Source organism: Sarcophilus harrisii, chromosome 3 (genome assembly GCF_902635505.1).
Source record: "Sarcophilus harrisii chromosome 3, mSarHar1.11, whole genome shotgun sequence".
NCBI classification, from domain to species: Eukaryota; Metazoa; Chordata; class Mammalia; order Dasyuromorphia; family Dasyuridae; genus Sarcophilus; species Sarcophilus harrisii.
The window spans coordinates 500,694,710-500,710,095 of record NC_045428.1 but is presented as its reverse complement, the minus strand read 5'-3'; the positions used below and the strand labels follow the sequence as shown (position 1 = coordinate 500,710,095).

Sequence of the window (15,386 nt, the reverse complement as noted above, 5' to 3'; positions counted from 1 at the left end):
AAGTCAAAGAAATGTTTGTTCATCAATTGAGAAATAGCTAAACAAGCTTGTGGTATATGATTGCAATGGAATATTATTTTCTGTAAGAAATGACAAGCAGGATGATTTCAGAAAAACCTCAGACTTACATGAATATGATGCATGAACAAAACCAGGATAATGTTGGACACAGTAACAATACTGTTTAATGAAGAACAATGAATAACTTAACTATTCTCAACAATATGATCTAAGACAACTCCAAAGGCCTAATGATAAAGCATATTATCTGCCTCCAGAGAAAGAAATGATATTGATTAAATATAGACTGAATTCGGTTATTTCTCACTTTCTTTCATTTTTTCTTTTATTCAAGTATTATTTAATATTAAATATTTTACATGACTGCACATATATAACCTACATCTGATTGCTTCAGGAAGTGGAGAGAAGAAAGAAGAAGAAAGGGATAGAATTTGGAACTGAAAACTTTAAATGAAAATGTCTAAAAGTTTAAATAATAACAATGCTATATTTTTTTAAGGTTTAAATCCCTGACTCCAAATTCATCACTCCTTGCTTCCACTGTATCATGTTGCCTTCAAGAAGATCAGAAATGCTTCAAGAGACTTTCAAAACCCCCATCACTTACCGATTTCTGATTAAGCTGGCTACTATCATATCCAGTGGTAATATCCCTTATGTGCAATATGTCAAATGTCCCACAATATTTTGGATATTCTTTTGGAGAATGAAAATTGCGAAGTCTTTCAAATATCTTTTTAATTGTCGGTGGATCATAACACAAAAAATAGGATGTCTTTGAAATATGATATCCATACCTATATAAAACAAAAATAAAAAATTAGAATTCGAGTCTTAGCATTTTATGCTATATTCTACATTAAGTTCTAAATTGATATATAACCTAAATTTAAAAAGTCACATAAAAAGAAAAAATTAGATGAGGATGAAGAGATATTTTTTACAATAGTAAGGAGGAGAAAAATTCTTGAAATAGAAAAGTGTTATCACAAATGAGAAAATAACCATTTCAACCACATTTTGCACAAAAAAATCAGTACACCAAGAATAAAAAGGAAAACTGAACAATGGAGTTGAATCTAATGTTTATCTAAATATATGATGATTCCAGCTGACAGAACATAAGCACCCTGAGGACAGGAACTGTTTTCTTTTAGGATTTATAAAGTGCCTAAAACATGCTAGGCACACAGCAGAAACATAATGAATCAACAAGTGTTTACTAAGGACTTACCATATAATAGTACAAGACCAAAAAAAAAAAATAAACAATCTCTTAATTACCTTACATTCTATTGAGGAGATAATGTTTACGAATAATAACTACAAAATGGATAAATTCCAAGTTAGTGCAAATGCATTTAAAAACAAATTATTGGGAATGGAGAAATGAAGAAAGATATCAGGTAGAGGTAGATAAGATGTAATTATTAGATTTTAAAGGAAATGAGGGAGTCTGAAGTGAAAATGAAAAGGAAGTACAATCATGGGATATGGGCAGTTGGGAGGTACAAAAGATTGGCAAAAAATGCATCATATGTGAGGTACAAAGAGAAGGCTAGACGAATAGATTTTGTATTTTATATCCTAGAGGTAATAAATGGGGAAGTGTTGAAAGTTAAAAGTTAATTAAGGTCGTTCACTGACAATATAGATGAAGGGTGGACATTAGAGAGTTTCTCCTAGACTCTCCATTTAAGGAGGATACAGCAGCCATCATTTCACTTCCAAAGAGTTGCAGTCTTCTGGACTACTTCTCCTTTCCAGCCCTAGCCAAGTACCCTCTCCATGGTCCCCACTCATTTTTCATTTCTTTTTTATGTGCTGTCTTCCCTCTTTCGATTGAGAGCTCCTTTTGGGAAAATACTGTCTTTTGTTTTCTTTGTAACTCTAGGACAAAGCACAGTGCCTGACATTTTTGTTGTTTTTCAGTCATGTCTGACTCTTTGGGATCCCATGGACCACGCCAGGTCCTTCTATCTTTCACTATCTCTTAAAGTCTGTCCAAGTTCATGTTCATTGTTTCCATGACAATATCTAACTCCCTCATCCCCCTCTCCTTTTGCCTTTGATCTTTCCCAATTCCATTACCCATTTCCAAGTTCCAGATCACAGTTTCAAGGCAAGGAAGAGTACTATCAAGGAAGCAGAAGCCCTATATAGATAAGGAGCAGAGTGCAGAAAGCCCTATATAGATAAGGAGCAGAGTGCAGACAAGGGGGACATGGTCCACACCTCTCCTCAGATCATATCACCATGGAAGCAATGAAAGTTTATATGCCCCCAGATCTAATTGTAAAATCAGCAAAACATAATACTCTGTAGCTCAGGATAGTTATTCTCTCCTCTAACCTCTGAGGTAAGCAGAGTTCAACTCTAACATACAACCCAAAGTCAAGAAACAGACTGGAAAATTTAGCAGAAAACAAATGATTAAAAAGAGTTACTATATTGATAAGGAAGCTCTAGACACAAACTCAGAAGACAATGACTTCAAAACATCAAAAGAAAACATGCAGATTGTTAGAAGACCAACAAGATATCCCAGATCAGTTAAAGAGTTTTTTCTTTTAAAGAGAAAAAATGATTTTCAAAATCAAATAAGAGCAAAAGAGGGCAAATTGGGAAAAGAAATTAGATCAAGGAAAGAGATTTAGCATCTTGATAAAAGAGGCACAATTACTGAAGAGAGGCAGCTAGATAGTGCAGTGGATAGAGCACTGGATAGAGCACTGATCCTGAAGTCAGAAGTACCTGAGTTCAAATTCAGCCTCAGATACTTAAAACTAGCTGTATGACCCTGGCCAAGTCACTTTAGCCCAATTGCTTAAAGAAACTTATGAAAAAAATTACTTAAAGGAAAAGATCCTTAAAAATCATAATTGTTAATTGGTATAAGATACAAAACTTCATGGAAAGAAAATAATTCCTTAAAAACTAGAGTTGGTGAAGTAGAAGCTAATGACTCCATGAGAAATTAAGGAACAAAGTCAAAAGAATGAAAAAATAGAAGAAAATGCAAACAATCTCACAAGAAAAACAAATGACCTGAAAAATAGATGGAAGAGAGATAAGCTAAGACATCATATTTCAAGAACTTATAAAGGAAAATTGCCCAGATACTTTAAATTACTAAAACAGAAATTTACTGATCATCTCCTGAGATCCCAAAATGAAAACTCCTAGGAATACTACATACAAATTTCAGTTTCCAGCCCAAGAAGAAAAACTAGAAGTAGCCAGAAAGAAACAAGGCATACCATGAAGCCGCAATTAAGACCACACAAAATTTAGTACCATAAAGGAGAAGAGGACTTGGAATATGATATTCTAGAGGCAAAGGAAATATGATTACAAATAAGATTAACCAGCAAAACTTAATTTGATGGGGAGTGAGGGTATGGGGAAAAGAAGATGGCATTTAATGAAATAGAGGACTTTCAAGCTTTTCTGATGAAAAGACTAGTGCTGAACAGAAAATCTAACAAACAGAAAATTCAAAAACAAAAACTCAAAAGAAACATTAAAAAGATAAATATGAATAATAAATAATAAGGAACTTAATAAAACTAAACTATATTCCAAAATGGAAAAATGATACAGGTAACCCCTAAAAAATTTATCAGCATTAGATAGTTAAGAGTCAAATTATAGGACATGAGCATGAATTTATTATGCTGGAATGATCTCAAAATGAAAAAGGAGGGGAAGTTAGGTGACTCGGTGGATAGAACATCAGCCCTGAAAGTCAGGAGGACCTGAGTTCAAATCTGACTTCAGATGCTTAACACTTCCTAGTTATATGACCCTGAGCAAGTCACTTAACCCCAACTGCCTCAACGACAACAACAAAAAAAAAAAAATTAAAAATTTAAAAAAAGAAAAAGAAAAGGGAATGGTAACAGAGAGAAAGGGAAAAGTAAAAGGAAGAATGGGAAAATCATCTCACATAAAAGAGGTATAGCAGAAAGTTTTTAGAATAAAGGTGAAATGGGATGAGGGGGAGGAAGTAGTAGTGAGCAATGCTGCATCTCACTCTCATTTGAACTAGTTAAAAGAAAAAAATACATACATACACAGGGAGCTGGGTATAGAAATTCATCTTGCTCAACAGGATGAAGGAAATGAGAAAGGTGGGGTGAAAGCATAATAAGAGAGAGTAGGTTAAAGTAGGCAGTGCTCAGAAATTATCTTACACTGAAGAAACACTGAAGAATAAAAGGACAAAACATAACAGCAACAACAAAGAACTCCTGCTCTTAAGGATCCTACATTTATTGAGTGTCCAATCAATGTGCTGCATTTTTAGATAAGTGATATACAATCATATCACTGTCAAGGGAAAACTGGAACCTAACAACACAACTATGCACAATGAATCAGAACTCCTGTTCCCAGAACTTTGCTATTTACAAAGAGCAACCAACAAGAATGTTAATTCAGTTAAACCCTAAACATAAAAAAGACAATAAACAAGAGTATAGAATATTAAATTCATAATAGATTTTACCTTTCATAAACTTTAGTAAGTTGTTGTGCCAACGTCAGATTTTTGGTTTCTAGGTAAGCTGCCATTTCAGCAACAACAGCAGCTGCACTCACTCCATCTTTATCCAAAACAAAAGTACCACACAGAAATCCTGGGAAACAAAAAAGAATTTCAGGAAAAATTTTTTTCAGGAAAAAGATTTCTTGTGTTTCTATAATAGCTCTAAAGGATAAAATAAACTGAGTGCTATTTAATACCTGATGAAATCTATAAAAGTAAATATACTTAGTGCCTTTAAAAAAAACCAGCTAATTATCTTTTTTAGAAAAATAAAAGATGATCAAAAAATCAAAATTAAAAATCAGAAGACAAAAAATTTCCTCTCTACATGATTCCACATTGAAATATGCTTATTGATTTTTCTAAGAAAGTAATTACTATATTAAGAAATCAGAATTTGCTAATGAGTAAAACCATCTGAAAATTAAATTATCTGCCTTATGAGATAGTGAGTTTCCTGTTAATGGAGATTTTGAAGTAGAGGATCATAAGGTTTGAAGCTGAAAGGGGCTTTCAAAAGTCAACAAGTCCAAAGCATTCATTTTATAGATAAGAAAATTAAGACTGAAAGCAGTCAATTGACTTAGAATAAATTACACTGAAGAAACACTGAAGAATAAAAGGACAAAACATAACAGCAACAACAAAGAACTCCTGCTCTTAAGGATCCTACATTTATTGAGTGTCCAATCAATGTGCTGCATTTTTAGATAAGTGATATACAATCATATCACTGTCAAGGGAAAACTGGAACCTAACAACACAACTATGCACAATGAATCAGAACTCCTGTTCCCAGAACTTTGCTATTTACAAAGAGCAACCAACAAGAATGTTAATTCAGTTAAACCCTAAACATAAAAAAGTTATACAAGAGTATAGAACTAGTTAGGGCTAGATCTGTAACTTAAATTCAGGCCTTCAGACTCCAAATCTAATTATACCAGAAGGTAAATAACTACATTTGGAGGATATTGTAAGAGGAGTTTCATGTTTCCATCAATTTCAAGAAAAACACTAAGCTGGAAAAGCCCATACGCCCAACTTCTACCCAAAGCATGAGTCAATTCCTTCTATAGCATACTCAATACATATTCATTAGCTCTCAATAAGGAATTCACTTTTCCCAAAAAGAAGGAATGTAGAAAGATAAAGGTAGAATTAAATGGCCTCTAAGGTCTTTTCCAATGCTAATTTTCTGTTTCAAAAAAAAAAAAAAAAAAAAAAGCAAAAATACCAATGAATAAGGTACATGGTTAGCTGGTTAGTTGTCCTTCATTCACAAAGAGGAACAGAATGATATCAACGTGTTATAGTTGAGTTACAGTGTGTCCAACTGTGGCTGATCTGACTACTACAAGCTCGGAGTGTTCTGCTACAGGGTAGACACAAATAATCCCTGTGAACATTTGATGTAGCTTCTCTAACTTTGCCCATATCACATTTCTTCTGAGCTAATTCATTTTTGCTTTGCTCACAGAGCACAGCACCTTTTCTGACGAGAGCATGCTGGGCTGGGTGATCCTGTGGCAGTGTCTTCCATATCATACAATCAATTATAAAGTTCTTAAGAGACTTTAAGTGTCTTTTTTTTTCTAACTGCCCTGTGAGTGCATATCCTGTATGAGATCTTCATAAAATAGTCTTTTTGGCAAGCATACATTTGGCATTCACACAATGTGGTTGTGCTCTTTGTAATAGGGTTTGAATGCTGGGCAGTTTAGTTTGAGAAATGACCCCAATATCTGCTCTCTCATCCTGCCAGGTGATCTTCAGAATCTTCCTAAGATATTTCAAATGAAAGAGATTCAATTTCCTGGCATGGTATTGATATGCTGTGCAGACTTCCCAGCATACAACAATGAGGTGGGCACATTGGCTCTTTGACCCTCAGTTTCATAATCACTCTAATTCCTCTCCTCTCCCACACTTTCTCTCAGAGCCTCCCAAACACTGAGCTACCTCTCACAATGTGTGTGTCAACCTCGTTATCAATGTGGACACCCCTGGAAAGCCTAACACCAAAGTAAGAGAACCTCTCCACAGCATTCAGAACTCTCCATCTGCTCTAATTGATGGTTCCACATACGGATGGTGAGGTGCTGGCTGATGGAGCACCTTGATGCTAACTGTTAGGCCAAAATCAGCTCAAGCAGCAGAGAATCGATCCATATTTTGTTGCATCTCAGCTCTGAAGATAGCATTGAGTGCACAGTCATTGGTAAACCAAAAAACATGCACTCACACTCCTTCACTTTAGTAAAGGACAAAATAATACACGTAGGAGATTATAAGGGCCAAGTAAGGCTAGAAGAGCAATGGTGGCTGTAGTCTCTCTAGTATTCTGATACATACCAATGGACTCTTCAAATGCAAAAAGAACTTCCTTTCCATTTTCTATGAGTTCTTTTATTCTACTTCCAATCCATTTAAAACCTGGTAATGTTTCCTGAAATATAAAGTATGACACTAAGTGATTTTTCTATATGTGTGTGAAAAGATACACACATGTAGCAATATACATGCATACTATGTTCATGTATTAAAATGAGATGATGATTCACTGTGAGAGTCCCAGTATCAGCAAATATGCTTGCCTACTTTTACAAACATTTACACTGAACCACTTATACTGCTCTATAATTCTGGGACCTAGTAGTAATAACCTGTAAAAGTTATAATTTATCTTTAGTAATAAGATTGCTTTTCAACCGGCATTAGAATGTAGTAAAATAATATCACCACTTAGATAGCTAAATGCAAAGCACAACATAAATTATTATAATTAAAAAAAGAAATAGGTACATAATAATCTAAATATTCCAGACTACTAACTAAAAATACAAAGAAAGATTCCTCATTTAACCCTGGTAATTATCAGAGGAAGCAAAAATGATGCTAATTTTCAGGATTACTGGTTCTTTGTAAGCTATTTAATTATTTTAACTTAAATGTCTTAAAACTATCTCCAAAAATTCCAAAAACAAGTAGGTCAAAAAGTATTCAATTTTCTACTGGTTTTTCTGATGATACAAAGTCACAGCTACTTTAAGAGATTGGAAAGAATATTTCACACTAGAAGGCAAAGGAACTGGATTTTAGTACTAACTGTAACTAACTAGCTTTGTGACCTTGAACAAGTCACCTTACAAAATCATCTGTAAAATAAGACGGTTGGATTCAATGTTTTTAAGATCCTTTCCACTGTTAAAACGCTATAAATACAAACTTAGAAACAGCATTTTGGGGGGAATTTTAAGTTAAACCAATAGAAATGAGTATTTGTAAAAATTCCTTTAACTTCTAGTTGTAATAATAAACACAAAAATACTATCTAGCTCTTACTTCAAACTGAAATCCTTCTTTATGTGCAATTGCCTTCAAAATTTTGGAGGAGACTGTAGTGGCTAACATGTAAACGTTCTTCACATCAGCATTCTGTGACTTATTTTCCTTCCAGCAATCAAACATCCACCACCCAAACAACGCTGCTAACTCATTGCCTGTGAAAACTTTCCAACGGCCACTGTACAGAAAAGGGAAAAATTCATCAAAACCAAATTCCTTTGAATTTTATGTTTTATGTTAAATTTAAAAATATTAAGATCTACAATGGTAATAAAAACATTTAACTTAAACAAGTATGATAGCTGAGAAAAAAAACTTTTTTTTTTTTTTTTTTTTTTTTTTTAAAGCTGACTGAAAAAGCCAAGCTATATCAGGTAATAGTGCCATTGGGAAAATGATAATATTGCTCGAAGGCAAAAAAAAAATAGTCAAATCAAACATTTAAGCCATTATCAGCTACTTACTCCTCCTGTAGTTCGGCTACTGCCAGTCTGTCTGCATCAGGATCCGTGGCTACCACTACTCTGGCATTTTCCTTCTCAGCCAATCTCAGAGATAACTCCTAGGAAAAGAACTCAAAAAGTCAGATTAAATGGAAGACAAATATACCTTAACTCTCAAATGTATGTAATAAGTAAGAAATATTGGTCTCTTCTAATGTTCTCCAGTTTTAGAAAAATAGAGTATAACCAAATTTAAAATTAAGATTCTACATTTCCCTGGGAATTATACTTTCATATTAAGGATTAACCTAGCATTAATACAGAACATAAATTCCCTTAAAATTTAAGAAATATATAAAGATATAAAATGGCATATGAAATATATAAAAAAATATAAAATATGACTAAAAACTTAATCATCCTCTGACTTGTGAGTGACAAAGGCAGCCTGGAAGAATAGGAAAAGCATTAACTTCAGAGTAAGATCTGGGCTAAAATTATGGCTCTAGTAGTATTTACTAGCTGTGTAACTTGAGGCAAATAGCTGTTTGTACCTGGACCTCAGTTTCCATAACTATAAAATTAAAATAATGAACTAGATGATAAAACAATACATTTAGGACTAGAAGGGATCCAAGAAAATTGCAAAAGTCTATTCTTAATATACTATTTTAGGATTCTTTTCATTTTAATGGAGTTAAATAAATAATTCAATTAGGTATTAAAATATATAGATACCAGAACAGATTCTCCTTCTTCAGGATTTGGGCATTTAACAGTAGAAAAGTTTGGATCTGGATCCTGTTGCTCTGGTACTGGAATTGGAGGCTTAAATCCAAACACTTTAAAAGCCAATTGCACATAATCATGACCAACTCCATGAAATGACGTATGGACAAATTTTAACTTTGTCTGTAAGTTCAGCTCTCTGAAAAGAAAAATCAGAATTCAAACAATAGTACAAATACTTTTAATTATGATATAATGGAAAATGTCAATGATCTAAGAAAACATACAAAGTTTTGTATTCTGAACAAAAATCTAACAATAATAAATCATATATTCAATTAAAAGAAAAAATTTCTAATCTGATCTCCTTTAAATCTAGAAAATCTAGTGATGATTAAAGGTCTTTAAGATCAGAGATACTCTGTGATACAGGGCACTTTTGACAAAATGGGCACCAATTCCCTGAAAGATGCAAAACAAACCAGCTTTCATTTCTGTTCATTTATTCTATGAAGTCCAAACTGCTAGTTGATATTCTCTATCAGCTCTAATAGCATAGCCATGTCCTACTGTTTCTCACTACCACCTCACAATGACTTGCATATATGGTCAACCTTGATCACAGAATCTCAGAATTTGAGAGTTGGAAGGGATATCTGTGGTATATAATCCAAGTCATATAGAAAAGGAATTTCTACCAAAATATATCTAACAAGCGGTCATCTAGACTCTGAAGGCCATCAAGGAGGTTGAACCCATAATATCTCAAAGCAACTGTAATTATTATTTTTATGTCACTTTTGTGTTACAAGCTGACTCCTTTTTTTCTTCCCAACCTCATATTAGACAAGGCCAATATTTGGCATAAATATATAATAGAGAAACATACAATACATGATTCTTTATGTTCTTTCTCTTTCTGTTTGAGATATATTGCATTTTTTCTTTTTAAGTCCTTTGTAGTTGATTTGAATGATCATATTACTCAGAATAACTTATTCATGATTACTCTTCAAATAATACTGTATACTTCAAACAACATTGTGTATAAGAATATATAGTGTATGCTCTTGGTATCTTCACTTTTCTCTATATTATTTCATGCAAGTCTTTCCATATTTTTCTAAGACAAACCTGATTAAAACAACTTGTTCAGTTATTCCCCAACTGATGGGCATCCCTTCAGTTTCCAGTTCCTTGCTATCACAAAGAGATAGTTATATTTTAGAACACATAAATTCTTGTCCTTTTTCCCTGATCACCTTGGGCACACACCTAATAGTGGTACTGCTAGATCAAAAGATATACACTGTTTTATAACTCTTTGGGAATAATTTCAAATTGCTCTCCAAAGCAGTATATTAGTGTCCTAATCTTTCCATATCCCCATCAATATTTGTCATTTCCTCCTATCATTTAAGCAAATCAGAGAGATGTGTGTCTTGCAACTGTTTTAATTGGATTTTCTCTAATCAATAATGATCTCAGGGCATTTTTTATGTGACTATATATATATATATATATATGTATGTATGTATATATGTATAGTTTTGATTTCTTCTTCCAAAAACTTGTTTATATCCTTTGAATATTTATCAATTGGAGAATAATTCATATTCTTAAGAATTTGACTCAATTTTCTATATATTTGAGATGTAAAGCCTTAAACTAGCTATAAAATATCTCCCCCAAATTTTCTCCTTTATTTCTAGTGCTGGTTACATTAGTTTTATTTGTACAAACCCTTTTTAATTTAATGTAATCAAATTATCCATTTTACATCCCACAATGCTCTTTCTTATTTATTCATAAACTCTTCTCTTATTATTCTGAGAGGTAATATGTTCTATGTTCCTCCATGATATATCCCTATATGTCTATTTCATTTATCCACTTTGATCTTCTCTTGGTAAATGGTATAAGATCTAATGGTATAATTCTATAATGGTATATTATAGCATATACCTAATTTCTGATAGACTGCTTTTCAGTTTTCCCAGAAATTTTTACAAAGTAGTGAGTTCTTGTCTCAAAAGCTTAAATCTTTGCATTTACCAAACATAAAACTGCTGTAGTTAATTACTACTGTAAATATTATATTGTGTGTCAATTCTCTTTCAGTGATCCATCTTTCTATTTCTTAGCCAGCACCAAATTGTTTTGATAATTACCACCTGACAGTACAGTTACATTTTATCTGGTAATGCTAGATCTTCTTCCTTATGTTTTTTCCATTAATTACTTTGATATTCTTGACCTTTTGTTAAGATCACTCTAATTATCAGGGAAGATTTTCCTGACATCAAATTCAAATTTGCCTCTAATTGCCACCCACTGCTCTTGGTTTTGCTTTCTGGGGCAAAATGGAAGAAGTTTAGTCTTTCATCAGATGAAAGCCCTTCAAAAACTTGAAAAAAGAAATTGTGTATTATAAGTCCTTCCTTCTTCAGTCTAAACCTGCTCATTCTTTCAGTTGATCCTCATTTTTAGTTGAAAAGACTCTGTTTCTTTCACTATTCTCATTACTGTTCCTATCTCTAATCTTAATATCTTATCTCCACTGTGGTGCACTAAACAATATTACAGATGAGATCTCAGGAGAACAAGCAGAAGACAGGTTCCTATCACTTCCCAATCTCCTCAAAGCTCTGCCTTTCTTTTTTAGGATTTATAAATTAATTATAAAATAAATTTATAAAATTCCATGAGCTTTTTTTTTTTTTGGCCTGCTATATGACAGTGTGGCCTCCTCTTGAGCTTGCTGTATGCTACAACCCCTAGATCTTATCAGAACAACTAATCTTCTTTAGCTCATGCAGAAATATAAGTAAAATTTCAGAAAGATTTGCGTTAGCAATTAAGGGAATAAGGCCAGGAATTTTATATATAACAACATATATTTTAAATATAATTTTACATATAACAACAACTAGTATTATATCCTAAGATCTCCTTTTAGGGGGCATTAGGTGGCCAGTGCAAAATTATTAATCTAGGCTGGTCCCATATCCATTTTATGAGAATTTGACTTTAACTTCATATGAAACTACCATCTTGCCTACATATCAAACTAGATATGAGCTCTCCATACTGAAGCAACTTGGAGGTCTTATATTTATCCCATGAAACCTTTTGCAACTACTGGATTCTTCTACATCTGGATCTGGATCATATTAGCAAGATTCCACATATATTCTGAGAATGATGGAGAGTGATCCCCTGGGATCAGGGAAAGCATACAAGTTGACAACACTACATATATAGACCCTTTATGCCTTAAGAGGTAAATGTGGTATAAAATTTAGAACCAAAAGACATGAGGATTCAAGCCTACCTCTCTACTAATTACTGTGTGACCATGAATAAGACACTTTCCTTTCTAAGCCTATTTCCTCTTCTATAAAATAGAAATGATCTCTGCACTACTTATTCCACAGAGTTGTTACGAGAAAGCAGTTAATAAACTGTTTAATATTATAGAAACATGGGTTTATTATTATTACCCAGAACAAGGAACAAGTTGTTTTTTTCACATATCCAGCAAACATTTGATAGTTAAGTACTGGTATTTAATTGACTATATTTCATTTCAAAAAAGATTGTCTGTGGCCTTGGTTAGAAAAAATTTTTAAAGTATATCAAAGATGACAACAGACAATACAAAATGCCTTACTGGGGAGAAATAAGAGAAAATGAAGCAAGAAAAAACATTTGAAAAACTCTGATTTTTTAGGGAGTTCTCTGGGGAATTAGGGAAAGTGAAAAAATGTATGCTGCCCTCCAAAAAGGTAGTTTTTCAGTGATTTTCAGTGATAGCTGAAAAATAAATTTTAATAGCAATAAATGAAAATTTCATTTTATGTAGATTACTTACCCTTTTGAAATTATTTCAGTGTAATAAATAAGAACCTATGCCCTACTACCCTCTCAGAAAAAAAGACCCAGAAGAATGACTTCAAAATAGCCAATGGACTACAAACATCTAGGGAATAACTTACCCAAGATCACACAGAAACTAGATGTCTTAGGAATGGCCATGAATTCTGGTTTTTAATGTCAAAAAAGAAGCTTGAAGAAGATAGGATGACATAGTCTCAGTTTTTTTTTTTTTTTCCTCCTCCTTCTTTCTTCTATTTTTATCATCTCTGGCTGTGCTGCTCCCTTACCTCCCCCAACACAAACTGTGTCCATGTTCTCTCTCTGATTCTGATGGTTGATTCTGTTACTATTCAATACACCCCCATTTTTTTGCCTAGCCATAAAGTGAAGTTAACACATTTTCCTGAGCAGGTACCTGTGAAAACAGATCTTCTTCAGATCTTCCATGTAACGTGTACAAATATCCTGCAGAGGATCTTGCTTCAGGGGGCTGGTATCCACTAGATTTTCATTCCAGGAATCAATCCAGGGCTCAACACTTTCTTCTATACATTTCAGGATCTCTTTATCATGAGGAGATGTAATCTGAGCACCTGTTTCCCAATATACCTGAATGATTTAAGAACAATTTTTCAACAAACATTCATCAAAGAATCTCCTATGTGCAAAGCACAAGAATACAAAATTGGGGGGGGAAAAAAAAAAAGCTCTTTAGGGAGCTTAAAATCAAATGGGCAGATGTGGGATTTACATAAATTAGTAAGATCTGTGATAAAGACTCAAAACTAGAGAAATATGCTAAGAAAAGTTAAGGGAAAAGAAAAGAAAAGTTAAGGAAAGTGAGATCATTTTTTTAGCTAAGAGACTCAGTTAATCCCCAGAAAGGAGGAAACACCTATTCTTGATAAGGACTTCAAAAGATAGGATGTACAACTTTGAGAATGGAGAAACAATAAATCCAAATGGACAAAAAACAAAAATAACAGAATTTAAAATTGGAAGCAGGATGAAATTAGAGAACAACTGGAAGTCCAGTTTGGCTAGAAAGTGGTGTATGTAAAATAAGGCTAGAAAGATAGGTCTGAATCAGACTAGAGAGGCATTAAATGCTACACTAAAGATTTATATGATGACCAACATAATTAAAATTATCGATTTACCTTTCATTAATTCCAATGAAAATTTGGCTTTCTATAAAAATATATTGAGCTAATGAACCATTAAGTGACATTTCACATAGATCAGTCAAATTAATACTGATTATGGCAATGATCATTCCAGGATTCTCAGTAAAAAGAATATTTTTTAACAGAAGCAGAATATATATATGAGAATTAATTAATGAGAATCAATTAAAACACAACTCATCACCACAAATCAAGTCATAATCTCAGATACTCAACTCTACATACATAAGGCAAAGGGGAAAAGGATGTTAAAATTATCTCTAAGATCTCTTCCCACTTATTTAGTTAAATTTCCTATGTAGGAACCTCTCCTCAGGACTCTTAATAGATTATCACATATAGTTTCTTCTTCTTCTTCTTTTTTTTTTTTTATTTTGATAGTATTTTATTTTTCCAAATACATTCAAAGATATTTTACAACATTAACTTTTGTAAAATCCTGTGTTCCAAATATTTCTCCCTCTTGCCCCTTTTCCCCACTTCCCAAGATAGCAAGCAATCTGATACAGATTAAACATGCAAATCTTCCATATAGTTTCTACTTGAACATGTACAATGGGGAAGGTCAGCTTTTATATGAATACCTTCAAGAATCAGGAAACACATCATTTCATGAGATAGCCCTTGTTGCTAGCCAGTCCTTTAGTATGTTGAGTTTGCTTGGATCTCTAATTTTTATCCATTAGTTTTAATTCTTTCATTTGAAACACCATAAGAGCTTGCGCTTCTTTCTGCTTGAAAAATATAGTGATCCTTTACTTCTCAGGCCTCCTTCCTTAAACCTTCTTCCCCCATTTCCTATCTTATTACTTTCTTACTCCTTGGGGAGGAATACTGATGCTTCCCATTTTCTCTAGGCAACATATTACAAAAACAGCATTAGAACAGTACTTAAATCTAATGACTTGTGTCAGAAAGCTTTCCAAGGCAAGAAGAATCCCACTCCTCTGTATTTTCTTTCTTGAAGTAAAGATCTTAAATGTGGAGTCATGGAACTTTGGTCCTGCAAGGCTCCAGGTACATCACTGTACTTTTGGGAGTCTTGGTTTTCTAACAATAATGGTCAAAGGATATATTTAGGCTAGACAGGAAAAACTGGCCCTCAGGTTGTGGTCTGCCAAACTGTCTTACTCAAAGCTTCCTCTTCCTCCACAGTTTTCCTCATCCCCTCAAGTCAGAAATGAACTCTATTTTTGTAACTCCCATAACACATTCCCCCCTCTCTCC

At 33.3% G+C, this 15,386-nt stretch overlaps 1 protein-coding gene across 1 annotated transcript in view; it reads right to left on the bottom strand.

Annotated features, from left to right (window-relative positions):
• Nucleotides 1-15,386, bottom strand: part of PGM2L1 (phosphoglucomutase 2 like 1) — a 75,288-nt gene that overhangs the window by 14,391 nt on the left and 45,511 nt on the right. Inside the window, exons 6-12 of the mRNA XM_031961417.1 lie at nt 13,388-13,581; nt 9,103-9,292; nt 8,386-8,483; nt 7,919-8,099; nt 6,929-7,022; nt 4,535-4,664; nt 632-821 (exon numbers count right to left, since the gene is read on the bottom strand). Of these exons, the coding sequence (XP_031817277.1) occupies nt 632-821; nt 4,535-4,664; nt 6,929-7,022; nt 7,919-8,099; nt 8,386-8,483; nt 9,103-9,292; nt 13,388-13,581 (1,077 nt within the window). The remainder of the gene's footprint in view (nt 1-631; nt 822-4,534; nt 4,665-6,928; nt 7,023-7,918; nt 8,100-8,385; nt 8,484-9,102; nt 9,293-13,387; nt 13,582-15,386) is intronic.